This window comes from Gossypium raimondii, chromosome 4, assembly GCF_025698545.1.
Source record: "Gossypium raimondii isolate GPD5lz chromosome 4, ASM2569854v1, whole genome shotgun sequence".
Classification (NCBI taxonomy): Eukaryota; Viridiplantae; Streptophyta; class Magnoliopsida; order Malvales; family Malvaceae; genus Gossypium; species Gossypium raimondii.
In genome coordinates, this window is record NC_068568.1 from 49,654,937 (window position 1) to 49,680,878 (window position 25,942).

At 33.7% G+C, this 25,942-nt stretch overlaps 2 protein-coding genes and 1 pseudogene across 2 annotated transcripts; 2 read left to right on the plus strand and 1 right to left on the minus strand.

Moving 5' to 3' along the window:
* Window positions 1-3,648: 3,648 nt before the first annotated feature.
* Window positions 3,649-6,086, plus strand: LOC105778776 (flavonoid 3-O-glucosyltransferase-like; annotated as a pseudogene).
* Window positions 6,087-13,645: 7,559 nt separating this feature from the next.
* On the plus strand, window positions 13,646-16,378 carry LOC105779709 (flavonoid 3-O-glucosyltransferase). Its single transcript, XM_012603601.2, has 2 exons — window positions 13,646-14,211; window positions 15,240-16,378. The coding sequence occupies exons 1-2, from the start codon at window positions 13,731-13,733 to the stop codon at window positions 16,109-16,111; spliced, it is 1,353 nt and encodes a 450-aa protein (XP_012459055.1). The 5' UTR covers window positions 13,646-13,730; the 3' UTR covers window positions 16,112-16,378.
* A 238-nt stretch (window positions 16,379-16,616) lies between these two features.
* On the minus strand, window positions 16,617-21,334 carry LOC105779708 (glucan endo-1,3-beta-glucosidase 6). Its single transcript, XM_012603600.2, has 2 exons — window positions 20,392-21,334; window positions 16,617-17,840 (listed from the first exon to the last, which is right to left on the minus strand). Exons 1-2 carry the CDS (start codon window positions 20,733-20,735, stop codon window positions 16,730-16,732), a joined length of 1,455 nt encoding a protein of 484 aa, XP_012459054.1. The 5' UTR covers window positions 20,736-21,334; the 3' UTR covers window positions 16,617-16,729.
* Window positions 21,335-25,942: the final 4,608 nt, after the last annotated feature.

The following is a 25,942-nucleotide window of genomic DNA, read 5'->3' on the forward strand; positions in this document are numbered from 1 at the left end:
TAACCATATATGTAATAACCCGTTTTCAGAAATCGAAATAGTGGTTTCGAGACCACAAATACGAGATTAAAAATTTTATTTTAATATTATTTTATGATCTAAAGCATGATAGTATTATCATATAAAAATTTCAATAAGAAATTTTACCATTTGCATGTTCAATTTGATGAAAAAGACTAAATCACGTAAAATGTAAAAGTTGTGTTCTATTAGCTAAAGGTATTAAATAGCTATAGAACTTTAAAGTAGAGGTCCTTATATGATAATTAGACCATTAACATTACTAGTGGGAAAAGTTGGACATAAAATGAAGTGATTATAAGGTTAATTAAGTAGGTTAATTTAGTAAATCAATAAATATGTTAATGTAAATTAAGGGAAAGCAAAAGATATCATCTTTAGTTCTTCTTCTTCCACCGAAAAATAAAAGAAAGAAACTCCATGGAATCTTGTTAGGTTCGGCTAGGGATATCTCTTTGCATGTGAGTAATTTTTGTTCTGTTTTTAATTATTTTTATGTTTTCGTAATCGTTGTAGCTTAATCTAGCTAGCCTAGGGACTAATTTGCAAAACTGTTGAATGTCTAGGGTTTTACCATGAATGCATGTTAGTTGTTTGTGAAGTTTAATGGAAGAAAATGAATCTTTTTGGTGAGTTAAACAACTTTTGTTAAGTGATTTTTGATGAAATTGTCATTAGGGATTAAATTGAGAAATGTGATAAATTGTGTGGTAAATGTGTGAAATTGTGAAATGTATGAGCTGCTATAAGCATGTATAGAATTTTTCTAGGCTTGGGTAAGAGTGAAATTGCATGAATTTCATTTTACGAGCCTAGAGACTAAATTGTAAAGAAATCAAAGGTATAGGGGCAAAATGGTAATTTTTCCAAAACTTGATTTTTGGATTGAATTGATTAGAATGAGGTTTAAATTAGTTAAATTTGATTATATAGATCAAGAAAAGCAATATACAGAATTAGATCGGGGAAAAGATAAAGTTTTGGACTGAACAATTGTTTTTCTCCGTACAAGTTTGAGGTAAGTTCGTATACTTAAATAGCATTAAATTATGTTTGATTTAAATGCTTTTATGTTATATTCTTGATGATATGACTCTACGGAAATATCCAACAAAGTTTCGGCGACTTTCGGATCTCGTTTGAACCTTAGGAATATATAAGATACAAATGACATGTCATTAGGGGTTACCGTGTTTTAGGTGCTAGTCTCGTACGTCCTACCGGTGGTTGAGTTTCTAGCATGTGTTGCGGTTACTTTACAGCTTGTGTGAGCAACACCGTGTAGCTACGTCTTGATTGACAGCTTGTGTGAGCAGACCTAGTTATGGCTCGAGAGAGAGCATTGAAATGAGATCATGGTGGTTTTGACCACGTATTGAAACATAGTGTGCGAGATACCCGCGTATCCGATATTATTCTAAGTGGTTCAACGGGAACAATTCAGTTACGAAGTTATATGAGTTTGATATGAACTATTACAGGTATTTAAGTGAATTACTTGGAAATGGTATGTATATGACAAATGAATTCATGCTAACTTGGTTGTTGGATATGTGTTAGGCTAATGAAGCCAAATTGAATTGTGTTATGATTTAATTTACTTACCTAAATTGTGGTTGAAAGGTAAGTTATATTTTTAGTTAGTTATACAAACTTACTAAGCTTAATTGCTTACTATGTGTTATTTTTCATGTTTTATAGTGTTTCGAAAGCTCGTTTGGATTGGAAGTTGTCGGAGATCTCATCACACTATCTATCGACTATTTTGGTACTTTTGGTTATGCATTTTGGTTTTAATGGCATGTATAGGTTATTTTGGCTAATGGTAGTCTATTTGTATTGTCATGTTTTTAGCCATTTGATTTTGGCTTGTATTTAGGTATATTTTGTTATGTATATATATATGTGTAAATGGCCTTATCATATGGGTGTATGTTTATAATGTGAGTGTGTGCTAGTTGTGAATTGGTATCTTGGGTACCAAATAGTTGAGGTTGATAAGTGATATACATGTTAAGTTTTAGGCACGAAAATGCATATATGTGTTTGATCATTTATGTGGATTTTGTAGGCATAATTGTTATGTTTTAAAGTGGCCAATGGAGGTGCTTATGAGTATCATAGTTGTGTGTGATGTTATCATGTTATAAGCTTGATGTTGGTTGGTTTTAAATGTCTAAATGTGTCATGGTTATATGCAAATTATTGATTTAGGTTGGTTCAAATTTGGGTGAGAAATATGGCTTGAAACATGGCCTATTTTTGTCCACACGGGCAGAGACAGGAGCATGTGTCTCAGCCGTGTGTGACACATGGCCAGGTGACACGGCTGTGTGTCCCCTGTAACCTCTTTAGAAAACAAGTCAGTAGCCTCATACGGCCTAGCACACGGGCGTGTGACTTGGCCGTGTGACACAAGTCAATATACCCTCTAGTTTTCACATGGTCTAGCACATGGGCGTGTGGCTTGGCCGTGTGACCCAAGTCAGTGAGTTACACAGGTGCAGACAAGGTCTAAGACACGATTGTGTGTCCCTATTTCGATTACCCACACGGCCTGAGACACGGTCGTGTATCCCCTGCACTTTGAAAATTTTCTATGTTTTCCGAAATATTTCTTTAAGTTCTCAGTTTAGTCACGACTTGTTTTTAATGTCTATTTTGGGCCTCGAGGACTCATATTAGGGACTATATGAACGAATTTGATTGGTTTCTAAATCAAATGTGTTATGCAAACGAAATGTATGATTGTTTGATCTTTAAGTCTGGTAATGCTCCGTAACCCTATTTCGGCGTCGGATACGGGTTAGGGGTGTTACAATATATACATGGCGGAATCCTGACTCAAAATGATAAAAACAAAAAAGCTACTAATTCAGTGATAGGATAGTGTGAGCTTCAAAATGAGTTGGCTTGACAAGTTCCGCAAGGTGACGACCTATAAGAGAAAGGGAAAACAAACTAGGTAAACACATAGGATGTTTAATAAGTTCATAGGTATTAAACAAAACTTACCTCATCTTTTATCTAAATACAATAAACAACCTTAACTTGACATAGTTTGACTAAACATGGCAAAGCAAAGCATCAATAAGGTGATACTAAAATGTAATCAAACCACATGGCAACTCAATCACTTACCATACCAATTCATGTCATTTTGTATCATTGATTCCAAACTCATTCATTCAAGGGATAATGTAATCACATACATATTCATGACATTTTTCTGATACATTATTCAAGTTCAATTCAACATTTCTTCAAGTGAACATCAACGTCATTAATTCTCATTTCAAATATCTCATTTCATATAAACTATTTCGCCCAATGAACCCTAGAAAATGAACTTGGATATACAAGTAATTACATCACACCAAAGGAATTCTTTTAAATTAACTAACTAATGGAACTTAAATTTGGACGTAACAATCCCTACAACTAACATTGGTTTCTGGAAAAATGAAAATGATGGTTGCATGTACAAAACCACATATTTCAAGTCCCAACGTAATGCAAACTATCAACCAAAACTTGTTTTTTCTTATTAGTTTAAGTATAGTTTTTCATCTAATTTTCATAACTCACAAATCTTGGAGAACAAGAAATTCCCTCAGAGAATATCCAATGGAAAGCTACAGGAATGCTTCTAAACACATAGCAGTGTTGGCTTTCCCCTTCGGCACCCATGCTGTCCCTCTTCTCAACTTCGTCCACCAGCTATCAGACGCCTGCCCCCACACCATGTTTTCCTTCCTTAGCACCCAACAATCAAACAACTCAACTTTTCCCAAAAATCTTGATAAAATTAAGTCTTTTAATGTATGGGATGGATTACCTAAGGGGTATACTTTTAGAGGGAACCCTCACGAGCCTGTCGACTATTTCCTTAAGGCGGTACCTAGAAATTTTATGAAGGCTATAGATGTTGTGTTTGAAACTGGTAAACCAATTGATTTTTTGATAACAGATGCATTTTATGCGTTTGGGGCTGATATCGCGGATGAGCTTAACATCCCTTGGGTGGCTCTTTGGACCGCTAGTCCCAGGGCACTCTTCGTTCATGTCGACTCTGATATTATTCGCCACTATGTAGGAATTAACGGTAAGGATTCATACGATATAGATTATTAAAATGGTAAAATTATACAATTTAATTTTAATCTCAAAAAAAAAATTTACTCACCCTAACTAGCTTAATAACTTTTGAATCCCTTTTTTGTGAGAGGTAGGATATGGATGGTTTTTATTAGGTAGGTAGGTTTTAACATACTAGCTCGTAAACTTACCAATTTCATGCATGAAAGAGAAAAACTTTATTATTGTTACAATTAACAATAAGACTTTTGGTAGGCTGGTTGGTCCAAAATCAATTAATTAAATATTTGACTGTGAAGCATATTAATTGCAAACAATAGTATTTTGAAGAATTTACAGAAAGCTAATATATTTAAAAAAATCTCCATTAAACTATTATAGTATTATTTTTGTAGTTAAATAAACCCGAACCTTTTTTTCTCATAAAAGTTCTTGATTTTAATATTAAAATAAATATATTTTAAATTTCAAGTTCTTATTTTAATTTCTTATTGATGCAATAGAAATTATATACATTTTAACATCAACATTTAATTTTAGAAAGTAATCAAAATTTTTAAAAGAGTAATTGATTGTGTTTTATATATAAGCACTTTCAAGAATTTTTAAAATATTTTTATTTTATTTAATAAAATATTCTCAAAAATTCACATCAATATAAAATGCAAATTAGTTTAAATTTTTAAATATTTTTACCTTCAGTATTAAAATCAAGAACTTTTGTGGGTAAAATTATAGTTTAGGGGTTTATTTAAGTACAAAAATAATAAAATAGTATAAGGGCTTGTTTAAACAAAGTAGAATAGTTTAAGGATTTTTTAATATGTTAACCTATAACTTATATTAGAAAGATTCTAAAATTCTTAATTTTAGACACTCATCATATATCCTTTCTGCTCTTTAATTAACTTACATAATTAAAAACTTTAATCAAAGAAAAAAACTTAAATAAAAAATATAAAAAATTAACTAATAAAAATTTAAAAATTAACTCCTCTTTATAATTTATAAAATTTTAAATTAAAATTATACTTTAATCTTTAAAAAACAATTGGGTGCTGAACAAATATGAATATTCATAAATTTGCAGGTCCTAAAGACAAACCACTTCATTTTCTTCCCGATTTTTCTAGCATACGTGTTGCTGACTTACCCAATGGATTAACCTCCGGAGACATTGACGCCCCCATGCCGGCATTGTTGAATAAAATGGGAGTGTCACTGTCACGCGCCGCGGCAGTTGCCACAAATTCATACGAAGACTTGGATAATACAGTGGTGAACATGCTGAAATTAAGATTCAGTACGTTCCTCAACGTTGGTCCCTTCAATCTGGTATCAGTTTCCAGTTCCACAGTGGATGACTCGCATGGGACCTTGGATTGGATGAGCAAGCATGAGGCAGCGTCGGTGGTATACATCAGCTTTGGAAGCGTGATAACCCCACCACCCCATGAGCTACATGCATTATGTGAAGCCCTGGAAGAATGTGAGTTTCCATATCTTTGGTCTTTGAGGGGAAGTCCTGAGAAACAGCTGCCACTAGGATTCCTGGAAAGAACCAGCTCCAAAGGAAAGATAGTTCCATGGGCTCCGCAGCAGAAAATATTGGAACATCCATCAGTTGGGGTTTTTGTAAGTCATGGTGGATGGAATTCAGTCCTGGAAAGTATTAATGGATGTGTGCCTATGATCTGCAGGCCATTTTTTGGAGACCAACAATTGAACACTCGTACTGTGGAGGTTGTATGGGGATTCGGGTTGGGGTTAGAAGGTGGAACATTGACAAAAGAAGGAGCAAAGAAAGCAATGAAGTTGATATTGTGCAGCCAAGAAGGGAAGAAAATGAGAGAGAAAATTAGAGTTCAAAAAGAGCTGGCTTGCAAGGCTGTTAAACCCAATGGTAGCTCTAATGAAAATTTCAAAACACTGGTGAAACTTGTCTCTAACACTTACCACCAAGTTAGTGGATGATTAAAATATTGTTGACCAAACATCTTGAGGTTGGTAATTCCGGTCCAAGGCTTTCCTCTACCAACATTTCCTTATTGATATGCTGTGCTTGCCCTAACATATACCAGCACTAGTGCATATGTGGGATCGGTACCATCATCATCATCATGAAACAAAAAGAAAAACAAAAGCCTAAATCGGTTTTTGCATATTTGAATAGTAACAAGTTTTTAGTGAAGAAAGAAAAGGAAAATTTGTGGGGGGATTGAATGAGATATTGCCGGGGATCTTTGATGGTAACCACATAATGAAATCAATCACTTACCTTACGACACGTTCGGTTCACTGAATTGGAAAAAGGTTGTAATGGAATAGTCATTCTATAGGAATAGAACAACACTGTAATGAAATAGATCATAAACATATCAATGGTTTAGTTGGATATAATGGAATAAGTATTGTAATAGTATTCGTGTGTTTGACTAAAAGGGATAGATATGTAATAGCAAAAAAAGTACTCAATGATGAATATGCCCTTAATAAATTAAATTATGTTTTTATTTTTGTAAAAATATTAAAAAACCAAAAGCGTTAAATGTGCTGCCTCTCTCTTTACTTTGGGAAGAACATTCAAACAGAATCTTCATTGTTTGCCAAAAAAATCATTTTTAAATTCCAGATTTCAGTAACGATTGCCACCCCAACGGTGAACAACCCATAATCATGTCATTCTTCACCAAAATAATCATCCAGTTCTCCTCTTTTTTCTTTCCCATCTTAGTTTTTTCTTAAAATTCATCACAAAACTCCAAATCTACAAGAATTTATTGTGACTTCCACCACTGTTTTTGTCGGCATCTACTGCTTGCATGCTTTCAATTTCTGATATGTGCCAACATAAAACTTAATTGCCAATGTTCACTCCCCCCTCTCACATCTCATTCTCTCTATAAATCTCTCAAAAACCCAAAAATTAGAAACTTTTTTTCAGTTTTTGGTCATCAATCACCATGACCATTGTTGCCATTCACCATTCACCATTACCGTTGTGACATCATCTTTTCCACGTCGTTATGTCGCCAAAATAGTATGTCACATCACAACGTCAGGCTACTCGATGTCGTGACGTCACATACTGTCAGCCAATGTTGCGATGAGGGAAGATGGTTATCAAGATGAAGACCCTGTATGATAAAAATGAGTCATTTGGTACCTATTTCACAATTTCCAATCAAACCAACCATTATGCTCACCTAAAAACATTCCAAACTCATAACATTTCATACCAAAACAAGTCATTTAAACATTTCTAATCAAAACCAATTCGATATAAGCTCAACCTATTACAAAACTATCTGTTCATCCAAACCAACCAACCAAATACCAATCTTCACTATGTCAATTCATATTCAAACAAACCATCTCATTTTCATTATAAGGACATAAACATATAAGCTTATATACTCATTCAACTTATCATATCATCTATATGTAATTTATAGCATATCTACATGACATGTTCAAGTTTAAAATCATGTACTAAACCACATCAAGCATAGTTGATCCATACACCATATATTACATACCAAACCTTTCATACATTCCACATTTGCCACAACATCATACATTCCATATGAATTAGAGAGTGACCATTTCATTAACACCTTAACCTAATATACAAGCCACAATACTGACTCAATATAAATAAATAAAAAGCTGTTGTGATAGGATAGTGTGAGCTTCAAAACGATCTGGCTTGACAAGTTTTGCAAGGTGACGACCTACAAGGGAAAAGGAAAAATGTAACATCCCTAACCCACATAATGTTTCACCGGAATAAGGTTTCAGAGCATTACTGAAGCTTGTCGATCAAATAGACATAAATTTAAATATTGATATCATATAATATTCAGATCAAAAACCAATTAAATTCATACATAATGTCCATTATTTGAGCCCTCGGGGCCCAAAATACGTGTTAGAAACAAATCGGGACTAATTCGGAGACTTAGAGAATTTTTCGTAAAATATTAAAAAATTTTAAAGCTGCAAGGTTCACACGCCTGTGTGTCAAGCCATGTGTCTCACACAGTCCAATCACATACCCGTGTGTCTGGCCGTGTGGACTTAAAATATACCTTTAACAACAAGTTTACCATTCCCTGCAAGCTTGAACAATAAGCAACTCAAAAATCATTCGCTTAACCAATTCAAACCACAATCAAGCACATCCAAAATATGTCAAAACAATCATCCTAGGTGCCTAACCAATGTATCCTCATAGGTACCACAATTATATCATCAAAACATACCAATAAAACATCATTCAAATCCAATTTGTAAACATGCCAATTTCAATTTATTTTACCCATTTCATGTTCATTTAAACATTAACTAAAATTTGCCATAATATGACCTCAAACATAAACATAAACACATATTTATATGTATATAACCATCCAATATTAACTTATAATCTTATTTACAATCAATCCGCAAAATGATTAATATTTAGACACCCTAGGTACATGCCAACACAAAAGGAAAAACATCACCATGTTTGAGTTCGGGTCGTTGTTGGATGCTGAATCGGCGATCAAAATTAAGTACCTAACTTGCGCACGAAAAATAAAACCATACGCTGAGTAAAAACTCAGTGGTATTTCTATAATCCGAATATTTAAAAATAAAACAATATAATATGTATAATAAAATGTTAAGCACAATTGAACATTTAAAACCATACAATACTAAATTTTCCATCACTTGCTATAGAAATAACTTTTCACAATTTTAATCACATTTCATTTATGCAATTGCTTTATCCATAATGCAATTGCTTTATCCATACCATATTCAATTCACTATTCCACTTCATTTCTCATATCATTCCATTTCAATATCAATTATAAGACTTTATTATTCATTTACCCCTATTAACATGACTCGGACTCAGGCGGATACACGAATCCAACCAAAACACACCAGTTTGGCACCCAGTGCCTCATCGGATAATTTGAAGTAATAAATTGACACCCAGTGTCTCATCGGTTAAACTGAAGTAAATTGGCACCCAGTGCCTCATCAAATTAATACGAAGTAATAAATTGATACCCAGTGTCTCATCGACTCGACGTCGAAGAAATCCCTGAACTCTTCCAATCCTATGGCATGCCATCTATATCCGACTCAACCCAATACAGTTAATAGGGTTTAATTTCACATATATTCATTTCAATTCAAAAAAAAATCAATCCATTCAATACATATATCTACCAATTCAATTCATTCAATCAAATATCAAAATATCAATTACCCACCTCAACACTTACCATATACATTAAATAAATATTACAACAATTAATAACTAGCTTTGGATTATAGAAATACAAACTAGAAATTTCGAGCTATTCCTCGTCGACTTTATCTTTTCTCTTTTAGTTAAGGATTACGGTATGGCGTTAGCTACGAATTAAAACAATTAAAATTCATCAATACAACACAATTAAATCTCATATTTAATATTTCAATTTTACTCAATATTTGCCTAAATTCCAATTTAGTCCCTAAACCGAGACTAATTTTATTTCTTCACAATCAATCTTATATTTTCATACAAATTCCACTTTAGACTAGATTTAACTCCATAATTTCACTTAAATCCTTAAATTTCTAATTTTCACAATTTAGTCCCTAATACTCAAAATTTACATTTTATTCTACAATTCAATCCTTTTCCATTTCTAACTTGAAAATCTATCAATTTAATATCTAATACTAAAATTATTCAACATAAACATCACTTAAAAACTTAATAATTTCTAAAATTTTGACATGGGTCAAGTAGTATTTAATACCGTAATTCCAAAAACATAAAAATTACAAGAAAATGGACTAAATTGACTAACCAATTGAGCTTTGAACCCTTGAAACCCTAACTTTTCTCCCTCTTTCTTTTCTTTCTTTCCTTCTCTATTTCGTTTCCTTCTCTGTTTCGTTTCTTTCTCTCCTTCTTTTTCTATTTCTTTTTCTTTTACTTTATCATTATAATATAATAATATATATACTTAACTTTTAAGTTTTAATATTATAATATTATAATATATATATATTTTAACTTTAAATATTTATAATATATATACACTTATGCAGCCTTAATAATGACCATTGGCATAATTGCTCCTTTGGTCCCTTTAATTTTTCTTTAATCTATAATTCAACTTTCACCTTTTATACAATTTAGTCTTTTTTTTACGTAGTTACTCTTAATTCATGCAATTTCACCTAACCAAAACCTAATTAACTACACAACTAACTTCGTCAATATTTTTAATAAATATTTACGAGTCTGATTTACGGTAACGGAGTTTCAGAAATGTACTTTCCGACACTCGTGACTATCGGGTCGTTACGAAAACAAACTAGGTAAGCATATAGGATGCTGTTCATAGGCATTAAACAAAACTTACCTCATATTTTATCTAAATACAATAAACAACCTTAACTTGACATGGTTTGGCTAAACATGGCAAAGCAAAGCATCAATAAGGTGAGTATTAACATGTAATCAAACCACATGGCAACTCAATCACTTACCATACCAATTCATGTCATTTTGTATAACTGATTCCAAACTCATTCATTCAAGGGATAATGTAATCATATACATATTCATGACATTTTTCCAATACATTATTCAAGTTCCATTCAACATTTATTTAAGTGAACATCAACATCATTAATTTTCATTTCATATAAACTATTTCACCCAATGAACCCTAGAAAACAGACTTGGATACACAGGTAATTACACCACACCAGTTGCTTGTCCGAGATGAATATATATATTCGTGTCAGGTTACCCATTTGGGCTAAACCTTTATATCAACACATCTGAATGTTTATCCAAGCTAAGTATACATACATGTCAAGTTACCTGTCTGAGCTAACCCTTTAACACGACATCAGGTTACTCGTCCGAGCTAAACCTGTGTTAAATGTATTTGCGAGTCCATAACAAATGTTGGATCTTGGTAACATCTGTAATCAATCTCGTAAAGGTGTGCACAAAATCCTATTGGCATGCCAACCGTATCCTAACCTTTACTAAGTCCATATGGGCACCTATTACACATATTAACATTACTTTTCAATTTAGTCCAAATCTCACCTTTTGATCAAATTCACAACCAAACACTTATATAATCACAATAATACACAACAATCTATATAAATAAATACCATATGAGCTTACTTGGCCAAAACAACAAACAAGTTGAATCTTCAGGGACTAATTGACAATTTTGGTTTTTTCTTGGATTATTACCGGTTTGATCCAATTCTTTTCTATACACTTATTCCATCCAATCCGTCAAAATAAAAAATGTATACAATATGCTATGACATGAATGAACCTATACAATCTTATTTTTTGATACCCCTAAATGTTTACTTTTTAGTCAATTTAGTCCCTAAAATCGAAATGACAATGTCTTTCAATTTTAAGCCTGACTTTAAAATCTGAATTTAATTACATTCATTACAAACCTTCTACTCTCTATTTATACCAAAATTCCACCTCAATTTCACATTTTATTCACTTTAGTCCTTATGTACAAAACTATCAATTAAACATTACAATCTAGTCCTTTTTCATAATCTAAGCTTAAAATCTATCAAGTTAACACCAATTTATTCAAGAAATCAACAATGAAAACTTTTAAAAACTTCAATAGTTTTGTAAATTGGTACATGGGCTAGCTAAATCGAGCTCCCGTGACCTCAAACACATAAAAATTATAAAAAAAATGACTTGGAAAAGCTTACCAATTAGGGATCAATTGCTTTGAGTTAAAAAATGGTCTTTCCCTTAGGTTTTCATGTTCAAACGGTGGAGAAGAAGAAAGAAATATGACAATTTTGCACTATCTCACCTTTATATACTTGGTTTAAATCTTAATTCATTAAACATTAATTAATTAAACATTAATCAAAATTAGAGGATGTTAACGTATCATCCGCTATTTGATGTAACAAAATAGTTTATTTACAATTTTGAACATTTATCTAATTAAAAATCTATAATGATTAAATTTTACAATTTAATCTCTGCACCTAAATTATCTATTAGTTTAACAAAATTATTGGATCAAACTTTAATATATTTTTATACTAACTCCATACCCGATTTACGAAAATGAAATTTTGAAACCGCCTTTTCCAACACCACTTAAAAGCTAATTATTACAAACTTTCTCACTTACCTTTTTCTTCATTTGCAAGTAGAAAAAGCCATGGACCACATGGTCCAACTTCCTATTAATTTTCTATTAATGACACTGCGCACAAAGACCAAAAATTTACACCAGTAATAATTCAAAAATGGCAGGCCATCTCCTGTTATATCAGTCCATATTTCATCAACTTTTAGTGCATCAACAACCCCGACCACAATTAACTCAACAATCTAAACAAAAGTTTCATTCCCAAGCTCTAACAATACATGCACTTTTCAATACAACAAAAACAAACAAGAACCTAAACTAAAATAATTATCTCAACATTCGCACAAAACCCATAACAAACAAACCCTCAAACGGCACAATCTATGGAAAATAACACATGAACCATGTTTCAAAATTATTTTCAATTCAACCTCGTATGGTGGCCTAATAATCAGAGTGTTTATCACTTCGAGTATGGTTAAGGCTTTACCCTCCTCTTTATAATTTACAAAAAATATATATATATTTTCGATCAACATTTGCACAAAACACATCAAATTTATAAATAAGCAAATAATCATAGAGGATTACATGGAAAAAATTTAGGTGGATTGATTCTTGTGCAATCTATTAGAGGGTGACAGAAAATTTAACGACGGTGACTAATTTGTAAATTCCTTTAATTAGAATGATTAAATTAAAAAATTAGTGACCAAAATATGACAAACTCTATTTTAGAATAATTATGAATGGAATTTACTCTATTTTTTTATAAAGCTACAAATATATTTTTAAAGACATTTTATTATTTTACAATTTTATATAAAATCTAGAAAATATATACGTAACAAGATTTAAACCCAATATACAATACTATTTTAACTAAATTCATATTTAATTATTATACCAATTTTTTATAAATTTTATTACATAAAAGTTTCACTTATGATATATAGTTAGATTAACTTTATTTAAATAAACTAAATTAACTTTTTGGAAAAAGAAAACAAATTAAATTCTAATTTCTTCTCATTAATTAAATAATATTGTACTCTTTTTAACAGAATACTAGTCTTTCCACAACCTATAACTCAAATTCATCTTCTTCTATATTAACAGCAATACTCATACTAATCGAGCTAAAACTCAGTCCACATCAAATAATAATTTTTACATTAACCAATTAATGGAACTTAAATTTCCACGTAACAAGGCCTTCAACTAAGTCTACTTTTTGAAGAGTGAAAATGACGGTTGCTTGTAAAACCACATATTTTATGTCCCGCATACTGTAAGTCCCAACTATCGGCCTTAATTGTTTCTTGTTTTCCCTTTACTAGTATAAGTACAGTTCATCTATTTTCATAACTCACAAGCTTGGAGAAAAACAAGTCCCTTCTTATCTTTGCAGAGAGAATAGAGAAAGAACATCCAATGGAAGGCTACAAGAATGCTTCTAAACACATAGCAGTGTTGGCTTTCCCTTTCGGCACCCATGCGGCCCCTCTTCTCAACATTACCCGTCAACTATCAGACGCTTGCCCCGACACCATGTTTTCCTTCCTTAGCACCCAACAATCAAACAACTCAACTTTTAGCAAAAACCATGATAAAATTAAGCCTTTTAATGTATGGGATGGATTACCTGAGGGGTATAGCTTTAGAGGGAATCCTCATGAGCCCGTCGATTATTTCCTTAAGGCAGTTCCTGGGAGTTTTATAAAGGCTATAGATGCTGTTGTGTCTGAAACTGGTAAACCAGTTGATTGTTTGATAACAGATGCATTTTATGCATTTGGGGCTGATATCGCGGACGAGCTGAATATTCCTTGGGTGGCGGTTTGGATGTCTGGCCCTAGGGCACTCTTCCTTCATCTCCAGACCGATGTTATTCGCCAGCATGTAGGAATTAACAGTAAGGATGCTTATGCTTTCTTTCTATCAAAAAAATATGCTTAACTTCACTCTCGTTCATTTTGTTAATTAAACATAATATAAGCTATGGTTGTTTTTTCCTTCCTATCATTTCATTATTTGTTCCTAATACTTCCTAAACAAACTGATAAATAGAAAGATAATGCGTTTTAATGCACTCAAGTCACATTTTTACCTTGAAAATAATACTTATGTGAAACAAATTAAGAATTTTAAGAAATTGTGATTTGCTAGTTTAATATTTTTGTAGTTAAAGAAAATTTCAATCACTCTTGAGTGGTAGGTAGGAGGATATGGACTCTCTTTTTTTTTTGTTAGGAAATATGGATGGTTTTTATTAGGTAGGTAGGAAGGTATTAAATATCTTTAATATACAACAACAATGCTACTGTTGCTTAGAACTATAAATTAATTATATTGATTGTGATGCATATTAATGGTCACCAATATGATTTTAAATATTATTATAAATTCATCTATATTTAATATTTTTTAATTAATTTATATATTTAAAATTTTTAATTTAATTGTTTTTATTTTGAAAAAATCTTAAATAAAAACATAAGAAAGAATTTAATTAAAAAGTAGAGATAATTACAAAACTCTTAAAACGAAAACATAGATATTTTAAGTTTTTCTAAACTATTTTTAATTTAAAGATCGATCCTCATTTTAAGAGTTTTTCACTAAATAAAATAATCTCATCTCATAAATTTTTAAAGATGTAATTTTTCTAGTGTGAGACGAAAAATTATTCCATGACAACAAAACATAAATATTTAACACAAATTTTTTTCAATTTTAATCAAATTTCAAAATTTTCTATTAGGTAAATTAATTAATATTAAATATGAGTAAGTATATAAAATTGCTTTTTTTGTATTTGAAAATTGATGAGGTAATACTATCTTATTGATGTAATGATGTTAATTCTCTTTTACCATGATTAAAGCTGGGTGCTGACCAAATATAATGTTGTCATTTATATGAATATTCATAAAATTGCAGATCCGGAAGACAAACCACTTGATTTTCCTGAATTTTCTGGCTTTCGTGTTACTGACTTACCTAATGGAATAGCCTCTGGAGACATTGATGCCCCCATGCCAGCATTGTTGCATAAAATCGGAGTGTCACTGTCACGCGCCACGGCAATTGTCGCAAATTCATACGAAGAGTTAGATAATACAGTGGTGAACATGCTGAAATTAAGATTCAGTATGTTCCTCAACGTTGGTCCCTTCACTTTGGTATCAATTTCTAGTTCCACAGTGGATGACTCGCATGGGTGCTTGGATTGGGTAAGCAAGCATGAGGCAGCATCGGTGGTATACATCAGCTTTGGAAGCTTGATAACCCCACCACCCCATGAGCTACAAGCATTATGTGAAGCCCTGGAGGAATGTGAGTTTCCATTTCTTTGGTCTTTGAAGGGAAATCCTGAGAAACAACTGCCACAAGGATTCCTGGAAAGAACTAGCTCCAAAGGAAAGATAGTTCCATGGGCTCCTCAGCAACAAATATTGGAACATCCATCAGTTGGGGTTTTTGTAAGTCATGGCGGATGGAATTCAGTCCTGGAAAGTATTAATGGAGGTGTGCCTATGATCTGCAGGCCATTTTTTGGAGACCAACAATTGAACACTCGTACTGTGGAGGTTGTATGGGGATTTGCGTTGGGCTTAGAAGGTGGAACATTGACAAAAGGAGGAGCAAAGAAAGCATTGAAGTTGATATTGTGCAGCCAAGAAGGGAAGAAAATGAGAGAGAAAATTAGAGTTCAAAAAGAGCTGGTTTGCAAGGCTGTTAAACCCAATGGTAGTTCTATTGAAGATTTCAAAACACTGGTGAAACTTCTCCAACACTTACCACCAAGTTGATTGAACCAAGTACACAAAACAAGTAAACACAAGTGCTAGGATGATAAAGTTGTTAGGGATTTATGTCATGTCGAGAATTAAAGATGAACATCATTTGAGGTTCTCTCCCAAAGCACATTTGGCTTCCTATTTGTGTTTTTTCTTTTCGGTGTAGTTTTGGTATCGTTTGCCAATTTGTTGTCCTCGTCTTTATCTAATTTAAATAAAATTGTCAAATGGTTTGAGCAAAAACCACAAGGTTGGTAATTGCGGACCAAGCCTTATCCACATGCTGTGCTTGCTCTATAATCTATCATATACCAGCACTGGTGCACATTTTGCTCTTCCTCCTGCAGATGTGGGAGACCCCATTGCTCTTAACATAATTTCTTCATTAAAAGAAATCTTTGCATAATTAAATGTCAAAAGGGGGGGGGGGGTGATTACTACTACCATCATCATCATGAAAGAAAAAGAAGAGCAAAATCCTTTCTCAGGAGTATGATGTCGTGGACTGAAAAGAAACTGAAACAGAAAAAAACATGATCAAAGCCACCTGGATTTTTTCGGAGGGCTTTGGCTCTAATTCATACACTTTTCAGTCTCTCACAAGATTACCTCAAGTAGAATCATTAGAATTCACAGAACCAACGAGAAAATGAGAAGAACAGAAGTCAATCCCAATGGCTTCCGCGCGTACCATCCTGCAGATCCATAATAGGGCTGGATCATTATATTAAATTTGCAATTTCCATCTCTTGGGGAGGGATCTGCTTTTGTGATCATCGAAACATTTGGAAATTTGCAGGCATCTTCGCGCTGGTTATTCTTCTGAAAGTAACTGTTAAAGGCATAAGATATGTTCCCCCAAGCATCGAGATTTCCGCAAGATGTCCCGTAACCAAGGCAAGTGCAGTCGGCAAGACCACATGCGAAGCTCACACTTGGTTCCACTTGTGGATCATCAAGTCTGACTGAAGGCTTCATCACACACCACTTCCTCTCCAAGTATTGTACACCTTTTGCAGAAATTAAAGCTCCCGAGTTTGTAGTACCAAGGTTCAGAGGGTATTTGGCCTGCCCATCAAATGTAAAGATCCCCCAGTGGCGTTCAAAATTTCCTGGAGCAATGCTTTTAGAATCCTCATCAATCAAGCTAAATAAATATGCATCTATTGGGCCAGGTCTCATCGGGGTTCCTCTCCCTCCTGAAATATGAGACATAAAACCTTGATTGAACCGCCGAGCATACTCTGTGTTAGCATTTCGGTCTCCATCAGTGGGCCACCCAATCTCACCAACTATAATGGGCAAATCTGCAAATCCATTTTTTTGTAATGCATGTGCAAGGGTATCAAGGTTAGCGTCAAACATATTGTAATATAATGTCCCACCATCACTTACTGGCGATGCATTGCCATCAAAGAATGCGTACTCAACTGGGAAGTTGGGATCAGAATAGAGGCTTATAAAAGGATAGATGTTCACAGTGAAGGGTGCAGAACTAAGACTCAAGAAGTTGACAATTGTAAGCATGATGTCATGGATGTCAGCACGGAAGTCCCCACCAGAGGGAGAGCCATTTGTACTTTCATAAACATCAGCATTGAGGGGAACAGTGACTTTTACTTGGTTGTTATGCCCAGCTTTGACCAACGCAAGCTGGATGTTCCGAAGCGCAGGGAAGGTTATTCCAAGGTAGCTTCCATTATATGTCTCCAAGAAAGGTTCATTACCAACAGCTACATATCTGTAGGGAAAGCCAAAGCTAGAAATTTATGTCATGATCCAACATCTTGATGTTTGCCAAAAGTTGTAAATATGGAGATAAAAGAAGCTTCAAACTTAATTTTGATTCATGGAATGTAAGATTACTTCCGATACTTGCATGTTATATTATTCAGTTAGGTTCATTTAGCTCGAATATAATGATTCTTATTTGGTTAAAGAAGTGGTTAAAGAAGTGGAAGATTACTTAAAACACATTTTACTAAATTGTCTTCATAAAACTTGTTTTTCCTTTTTATTTATTAATCAAAGTGACCAGAAAAAGAAGAATACATCTCTTAATTAAAATAAATTATTTGTTATGGTTTAAATGCATTTTAATGCTATATATGCTTATAGTGTTTACTACAATTATAATCATTATTTTTCCTTTTATTTTGTTATTTTTCTATCTTCATATTTCTCCTTCATGATTATTGTCAATTCACTAATCTAGTTTATTTTCTTCTCATGCTTTGTATTGCATGTCTTTAAAATATAACTTTTTGATGCATTCATAAAGGGCTCAAAGGATTCAAGTCCGATTTTTCCTCAAGGTCCAATCACAAGATCAAAGTTGAACATCTACATGCAAGAGTTGTTTCGAATAACTTCAAAGAAATTCAACAAGAATGCTCTTGTGTTTCAATGTAGTCATTTACAAGTTTCTTGTTGGAGAACTTCGTAACAAGTTTGGCCGCTACTTCTAGTAAAACATATTGCACACAGGCCGAAACTTACACCCCAGGTCTTTTTTATATAAAATACTTCAAGTGAGTTGTTTCTTCTAATCATATCTGTTTTCTTTTAACACAATGCTTAGAACTACTCATAGCCCCTCCCTACCCCATAAATAGGAAGATAACGCGTTTCAGCACACTCGAACCCACATCCTCCTGCATTGGCAATAATGTCCATACCAATCAAGCTAAGACTCAACCAGCGAATTTCTTTTATTCTTAATCTTATTGAATTTTCAAGATTTTTGAAAGTCTCCAATCTCTTTGCGCCACAAGCCTTCTTATTGTTCAAGAAGTCTCTTTTGGCCTACCCAGTTCTTAAGGATTCTCTTTTCTTCTTCTCTTGCATTCTTTTTGTTTTCAATTTTGAAATTTTTCTATTGAATTTTAATTATACTCTATGTTGAAATTTTAGAGTTGAATTCAAAGTTCTTTGGTGCTTAAACTTCTCTTGCACTAAGTTGCTTAAGAAGCAAGAAAGAGTCTAAAACTTCGAGTTGATTGTTAGGCTTCCAAATTTTAAATCCTGAGTTTCCCCATCACTTTTTTAAGTACAATTGATAATTAACTTTTTAGAAGTTTTATTTCTATTTTGAAACAAAAGTCCATCTAATTAATTTTTTAATATATTGAAACTAAACATGCTTTGGTGGCTTAAAAGCCTTTTGCTACATGTACTAGATTAACTACAAGTGTCCTCATCCGTTTTACGGTTTGAAGCCAGATCTATTCAGGCCGAGGTGGTACTAAGTTAATATTTCATATTTATCACACCTTTCATTAATTTTATGAGTTTATATTTGGAATACTAGCAATACATAAATCAGTGAACTAGATAATATCATCTCATTAAATGCTTTTATTAAAAATAAATATAAATAAATACCTTATTTATAAGCCTTGGGTTTTCATTACCCAAATTGAAAAACTATATTTTGACGGGTTCAAACACCCTCAATCCCTATTCTCATTAGAACAAAAACGATTCAAATATGAATATTTTAAAGGCAAAAATATGTTATTAGTCCTTGAACTTATCCAAACTATGAGATTTAGTCCTTGCACTTTAAAAGTTAAAATTCTAGTTCAATTATTCTCGTTGTTTGTAGTTTCTATCAAAATTTGTCAACTTAACATGTTTATTTTTTGTCAATTATATGTATCCTCATATGAGGGCACTATAATCAAAAACTAAATTAACAAATTTTGATGGAAAATGCTAACAATGTTAATGATTGGACTAAGATTTTAAATAAAAAAAGCAAAAGAACTTAATGTTTAACTTTTAAATTATAAAGACTAAATTTCAAATTTTATTTAAGTACAGGGACTAATAGCACATTTTAACCTATTTTATAAATAATTTTGAGTTAACATGTTTTACATCAGATGATGAGTAGTTGTACACTAATTTGTCTCATTCAATGCTTTTTTATCTAAAGTTTGCATTATCAATTAATATGAGTTGTCAAATCCACTGAGAAAATTTAAAATTTATTGAAAAAAATTCAATATTTTATAAGAACACTCTGTTTTCTTCCTACACACCCAAGAGCCCTGACTTCACCCCAATCAAAATAATAATTCCGATCACTAAGAACATTGTTGCACAAGGACAAATAATACAACACAATAGAAATTAAAAGCAGAGAAAAGTTTTAATTACAGATAAGGCGACAAGAAGGGTCTCAACTCAACAGCATATATAAACAAGTAATTTTCAAAGCTGAAATTCATTGATGAAGCAGCTAAGTAAGATGATGATAGGAAGTGAAAAAGAAAGAGAAAGCTGACCTGATGTTGACATTATTGGAAGTTATATGTTGGGTGACATTTTTTGCAACCCATTTCTCAGCAGCCTTCATGCTGCCACCCACAATAGCAAGCATGTCATTTGGGATTCCCACCATTACCTCAATCCCAGTCTTACCCAGTGTCTTGAGTGTATCATAATCTGCATCAAACAGCTTCACCCTTTGAAACCCATTATCTCGTAGCAACCTTACCATAGTGTCTGGGGGCAGAGGGTGGGATGCCTGGGTTCCCCAGTTCACACCAATTCCACTCACACTCCACAACATCATAAACAAACATACTAACCCAATATTAACTCTATCTGCTACTGTAACCCACCCCATTGTCTTCCTCTATGTCTACTCTGCTGGGAAGATTCTACAAAATGGTTGGAAATGTTTCGATCCGAGGCCTAATATTAGCAAAAATCTTCACCACAAAAACCCATATCAGAAAAATGAAGTCAAAACCATATTACTGATATGGGAAAGAAGAACTACTAGTGCTTCTACAGCTAATGGGAAAAGGCTCCGTGGATGGTTTAACCTTATTAAAAAACAAATATTTGCACTGCAGTAGTAGGAACAGCTCAAAATCCCGGCAGGCAGAGATTCTATCGGAGTTAACAAAAAAGGAAAACAAACATTAGTGGTAGGAAGCAGTGAGAATGAAACCCAGATTCATATTTGATAGCAGTAGAAAGGAAATCAGAAAAGTGGGAAGAAAGGGGTCTAAAATGAAAAGGTAATAATAAAAAGAAAGAAACAGGAGAGGCGATGCTGGCGGGCGGGCCGGCATGAAAAGGCCTTCTTTCCAGCCGTTGGAATGAGAACTGCGAAGAGGATTTAAGAATCTAAGCCTCCACCCACCTGCCCCTCCTCTAAAAAGCGAAACAACAGTAGGCCAGAGTGAGCGAGAAAGAGAAAAGCAAATAAAAAGTAAAGGGTTGAGCCAAAAAAAAAAAAAGTTAAGCTAAATAAGTAAAGGTGGGTAGTGGAACCTACATCTAGTTGTCATGTGAAATGTCAGACAAGCACGAAATCCAAAACAATATGTCTTTTTTTGCAGTTACAAATTACAATACAAAATCACTGCCACAGTATTGGCTTTGGCACTGGCAGCTCTGGTTTGACGGGGACATCACGCCCATCGTTTATTCAAGAGCTGAGGTGAGGTGAGAGACCTTAAGACAAGTGAGCAAATGGAATGCAATATTACTTTAGCTTTATTTGCTGACGCCCGTTAGTTGCTGGGTTAAGAAAGCTAAACTATGCTATGTTGGGGTTGGGGTTGGGGTTGGGGTTGGGGTTGGGCCATGGTACAGCTTAAGCGCTTTCTTTGCTCATTTGGACCTCACAGATTCCACTTTTTCTTTCCTGCATTGCGTTGCATTCACGCGTACACCATTACACAGCCATTGCAGGCTTATCGTCCCCTCAACTTCTCATTGAATTGCCATCCGATCCTGCGGTGTGTAACCCATCCTATGTTGTAATTAACATTTTCTTGTTCTTGTTCTTTCTATTATTGATATGAATTTTTTATAGATGAAATAAGTTTACAAGCAAAAAAACCTACGGTTTGTTTCCACTATAAATTTAATTACTAAGGTAGTAATTATATTTTTCTTGTAATTACACATAATTATAATTCTTTAAACGTATTTGGTTGACTAATTATATTGTAATTCCCAGGTTATATTTGGTAGTTCAAATTATAATTATATTATTACATAATTTATATATTTTTTAAAAATATTGATTACTACAAAAAATTATTAATATGATAAAAAAATTTCTATACAAGTAACAAAAATTAAAATCAAATCATCATATGTATTATGTTTGTTATGGTACTCGCTATTACCAATCCGCTACCCGATTACCCGATTAGGTCTTGACATTCTACATTGTTAACACTTTGAGTTCGCACGTCAAGTGTTCCCACCCTTATGGGACCGCACAATGTGGGTTCACAACATCAAAGAGTCAAACCCATATCTAAGCAAACCTATATCTAGAAAACATGTGTTAACCCTAGAGTAGAGTACGTGTCTGCATGCATGGGGGCCTACCTACGACATCACATCCATGAACAGTAATCATATCATATAAATACACAACTTAACCCTTCTGAAGAGGACACACACTCTGAAATACTCAACAATTTAGTACGACAAGTGTAAACAGACTTCTTATCTTCAAATTACCAAAAAACCAAAATGACTCACCCAAACAAAAATTTCCCCGATAGTTTCTCATCAAACCAAGCAAGAGGTTCTGGTATCGTTAATCAACCCAGAGAATAGACCTTTTCACTAGTTAGTTTGCTGATCGACTGGAAAATCTAGGTAACTTGGGCCAAACATGTGCCTTCAGTTCTTTTGAACTCAATGCACCCTTTGGTCAAGCACAGTCATTTCCTTCTGACCAGGGAGTATCCCTGCAACAACTATTCGGGTTACAGAAGTAGCTGAGGTTGATGAAAAAATAGATGAATCAGTAAAGTGCTAGGTTCGAACAGCAGCAAGTGTTTTAGTAGGAACTACTAAGACAGAACGAAAAATTGAGGAGGAAGATACTGTTTGACAACTTTTATCTTCAAGATAACGTCACGCCTACCCAATAGGAGGTTATAGGGGCACATGGAAAGCCATGAAAAAACGAAATAGATGTTTTGCGTAAAGATGTGCGAGCATTGCATCTTGATGTGCAAGACATGGACTGGTTGTTTTGTTCTAACAACCCATTGTCTCTTGAAGTAACAGTTATCAGCCTACCAACTGAGTTTAAAGTTCCAAAAAAAAACGTTTGAAGGTAGGAGAGATCCTCAAGCTCACCTCATGCAATACAATGAATATATGAACGTGTTGGGGGCCTCCAATACAGTAAAATGTAAAACTTTCTCAATGACTCTTAGAGTAAGTGCGAAAGATTGGTACTTGTCTTTACCACATGACTCCATTTAAAGTTTATCACAATTAGGCCAGATGTTATTGGGAAGATTTCAAGCTCATAGGACAATAATGAGCACTCCTATAGGTTTGATGTTAGTGGAATAGAGGGATGTAGAATATTTGTAAGATTATTTCAAATGGTTCCATGCAACTACATTAAATACAAAGAACTTAGAGGACCAGTAGGTCATTGATACCTTCATCATGGAAGTCCAAAACGGGCACATGCAATATTCATTTACTGATAATATGCCACAGAGTTTAGCAGACCTGTATGAGAGAGTTAATAAGTTCGCTTAGGCAGAGGAGATTAAGAAGGTGTCTTGCAATACTCTTCAGAGGGATGACAAACAATTTAGGGGTTGCCAAGGAGTTCGTAATCAGCAAAGCCCTCCTTTTTAGAGTCTGTATGTACAAGGTGGGGGACAATAAAGGAATTATTCACAGAATGAATTGCCAAAGGTATTTTAGAAACCACTGGATAAGCACACAAAAAGGTACGTTCCATGAAAAGTTTGAAACTTATATTCTCTTAAATACTTTGTGTACATACATTCTTAGCCAGGTTAAGAGTTTGGGTATTTTTCCAAGCCCTCTACCTATATGGCGTAACCAGTCAATGGCCAACTCGAGAGATAGATATAATTTTCATAATGACAAGGGGCATAAAACCGAAGTTTATTTTACTTTGAAAGATGCTATAAATGAGGCAGTTAGAAATGGCGAGCTAAAAGATTTTGTGACTCAGAATACTTTGACGTCAGGTCAGGGTTCATGGGGCGCTGATAAGGAAAAACAAAAGGTTAGAGGCACATACATGTGATAATTGGTACAAATGAATAGTGGCGACCTCTAACATGAAGAGAAAGACTCATCTTAGAAGTGTAATGTTAGTCAATTCATCGGGCACACTTTTGGACCAGCACCCTAAGCATTGCTTGCAAACCCGCCTCGGGCACACTTTTGGACCAGCTCCCTAAGCATTGCTTGCAAACCCATGCGAGCTGAATTAGTTCAATTCCTTCTCATTGAGCTCCATTTAGCTCGTTCCATTTCGCTTCGAGCTCAAGTCACTCATTCGAGTTGAATTCACTCAACCTCAACCCAATGAGCTTATTTTAGCTTTCTTTAGCTTGCATTTATTTTTTTGAAATAAACCATTTAATTTGTCTTGGTGAATTAGTTGTTTATTTTAAGTTAATTAATTTGTTAAAATCGGACAAATAATTAATTAAGTGTTTTAATTATATCTAAATTAAATATTTAATTAATTATGATGTTTTAAATATGTCCGAAATTGTTAATATGTATGGGCCAATTTAATGTGCAAATTATTGAGTTCATATGCTACTAATTTAATGTGTCTGAAGAGCATTTAACTTACTGATGTTATTTGCTACAGGTTCATGAATGGATTGGTGCAATGTATGGGAGTGTGCATGCACAATTGAGGTTCAATGGATGGCATTTAAAGGAGCACATGCATTTGGGACGTTCATGCAAGAGGAGTTCTTTGAAAGTTCATGTATTTGAAGATTCATGGATCATATTTATGGGGGAAAACACATGGGACGTTTCATGCATGATTCATGCATTTTCAAGATGACCATTCAAGTATTTTAGGCACATTAATGCCTCATTCAGCCAAGGGAGATGTAGGATCATTAAAGGGCTGCACATTCATGGAATTATGGAGATTCTTCAAGGCTAAGGATGCATGAATGCATCAAGTGAAGCATCATGATGGTTCGGCCAATTCATGTACCATTTTCAAGCATGAACCGAATTTTAATGATTTTTGTGTGAACATGTTAAATACCTATGTGAACAGGATTTAAGTTAATGTGAACAACATAGATGCCGAATATCAATAGGCATTTTAGGCTTATAAATAGCTTACTTGTTTATTGTAAAAGGTTACAGAATTTGATTATTGAAAACTTGATTGAGAGGTATCCTCCTATCCTATTTCGTACGAGTCTCATTCTGACTTATCTAGCTCGCTAGTGGCGTCAACCCGACTCCTTGAACTTATCACTATTCTGGTGTGGCGGTCCCCACCTTTTTTTTTATACATTTGGTTCTTACCTCCATATAGGTAACGGGTCAAGGTCCATCTTCGACTATCCATCAAATTCACCTTAAGCAACATAAGTCCCGGGGCAATACTTCATATAGTATTGACTTGTTCTTCAGCTTGAGTTCACTTTACCATCTCCATTTTAACTTTAAAATTATAAACTTTATTTTTCTTGTAAAACCCGAACCTAACATCAATCATCAAACTTCACCTATCCTTTGAACCCTTTTTCCAACTTCCGCTTAAAGTTAATCAAAATCCATTTTTCTCACCAAATGAACGACTCTTCTCGTTGACGATCGGGCAAACAAGTGACTCGACTCTACATCATCGAGCCGGATCACATCATTTGGTATCAGAGCTTGCAAAACGAGGAGCACCGACATTCGTAACAAGGCCGCAAGTAGGTTCGGAACGTGAAAAAAAAATCAAAAAAAAATTTCGAGTTGTAATTTAATTTTTTTTCCTTCCTTGTATTTACCTTACTATTGTATTGGAGTATCACAAAAAAAATC

What these genes read in the sequence shown, in the direction of transcription:
- LOC105779709 (XM_012603601.2), top strand. Translation starts at nt 13,731, where the DNA reads ATGGAAGGCTACAAGAATGCTTCTAAACACATAGCAGTGTTGGCTTTC. An exon ending in CCAGCATGTAGGAATTAACA is followed by an intron (nt 14,212 to 15,239) that starts GTAAGGATGCTT and finishes ATAAAATTGCAG; the next exon opens with ATCCGGAAGACAAACCACTT.
- LOC105779708 (XM_012603600.2), bottom strand. Translation starts at nt 20,735, where the DNA reads ATGGGGTGGGTTACAGTAGCAGATAGAGTTAATATTGGGTTAGTATGT. An exon ending in TCCAATAATGTCAACATCAG is followed by an intron (nt 17,841 to 20,391) that starts GTCAGCTTTCTC and finishes CTTTCCCTACAG; the next exon opens with ATATGTAGCTGTTGGTAATG.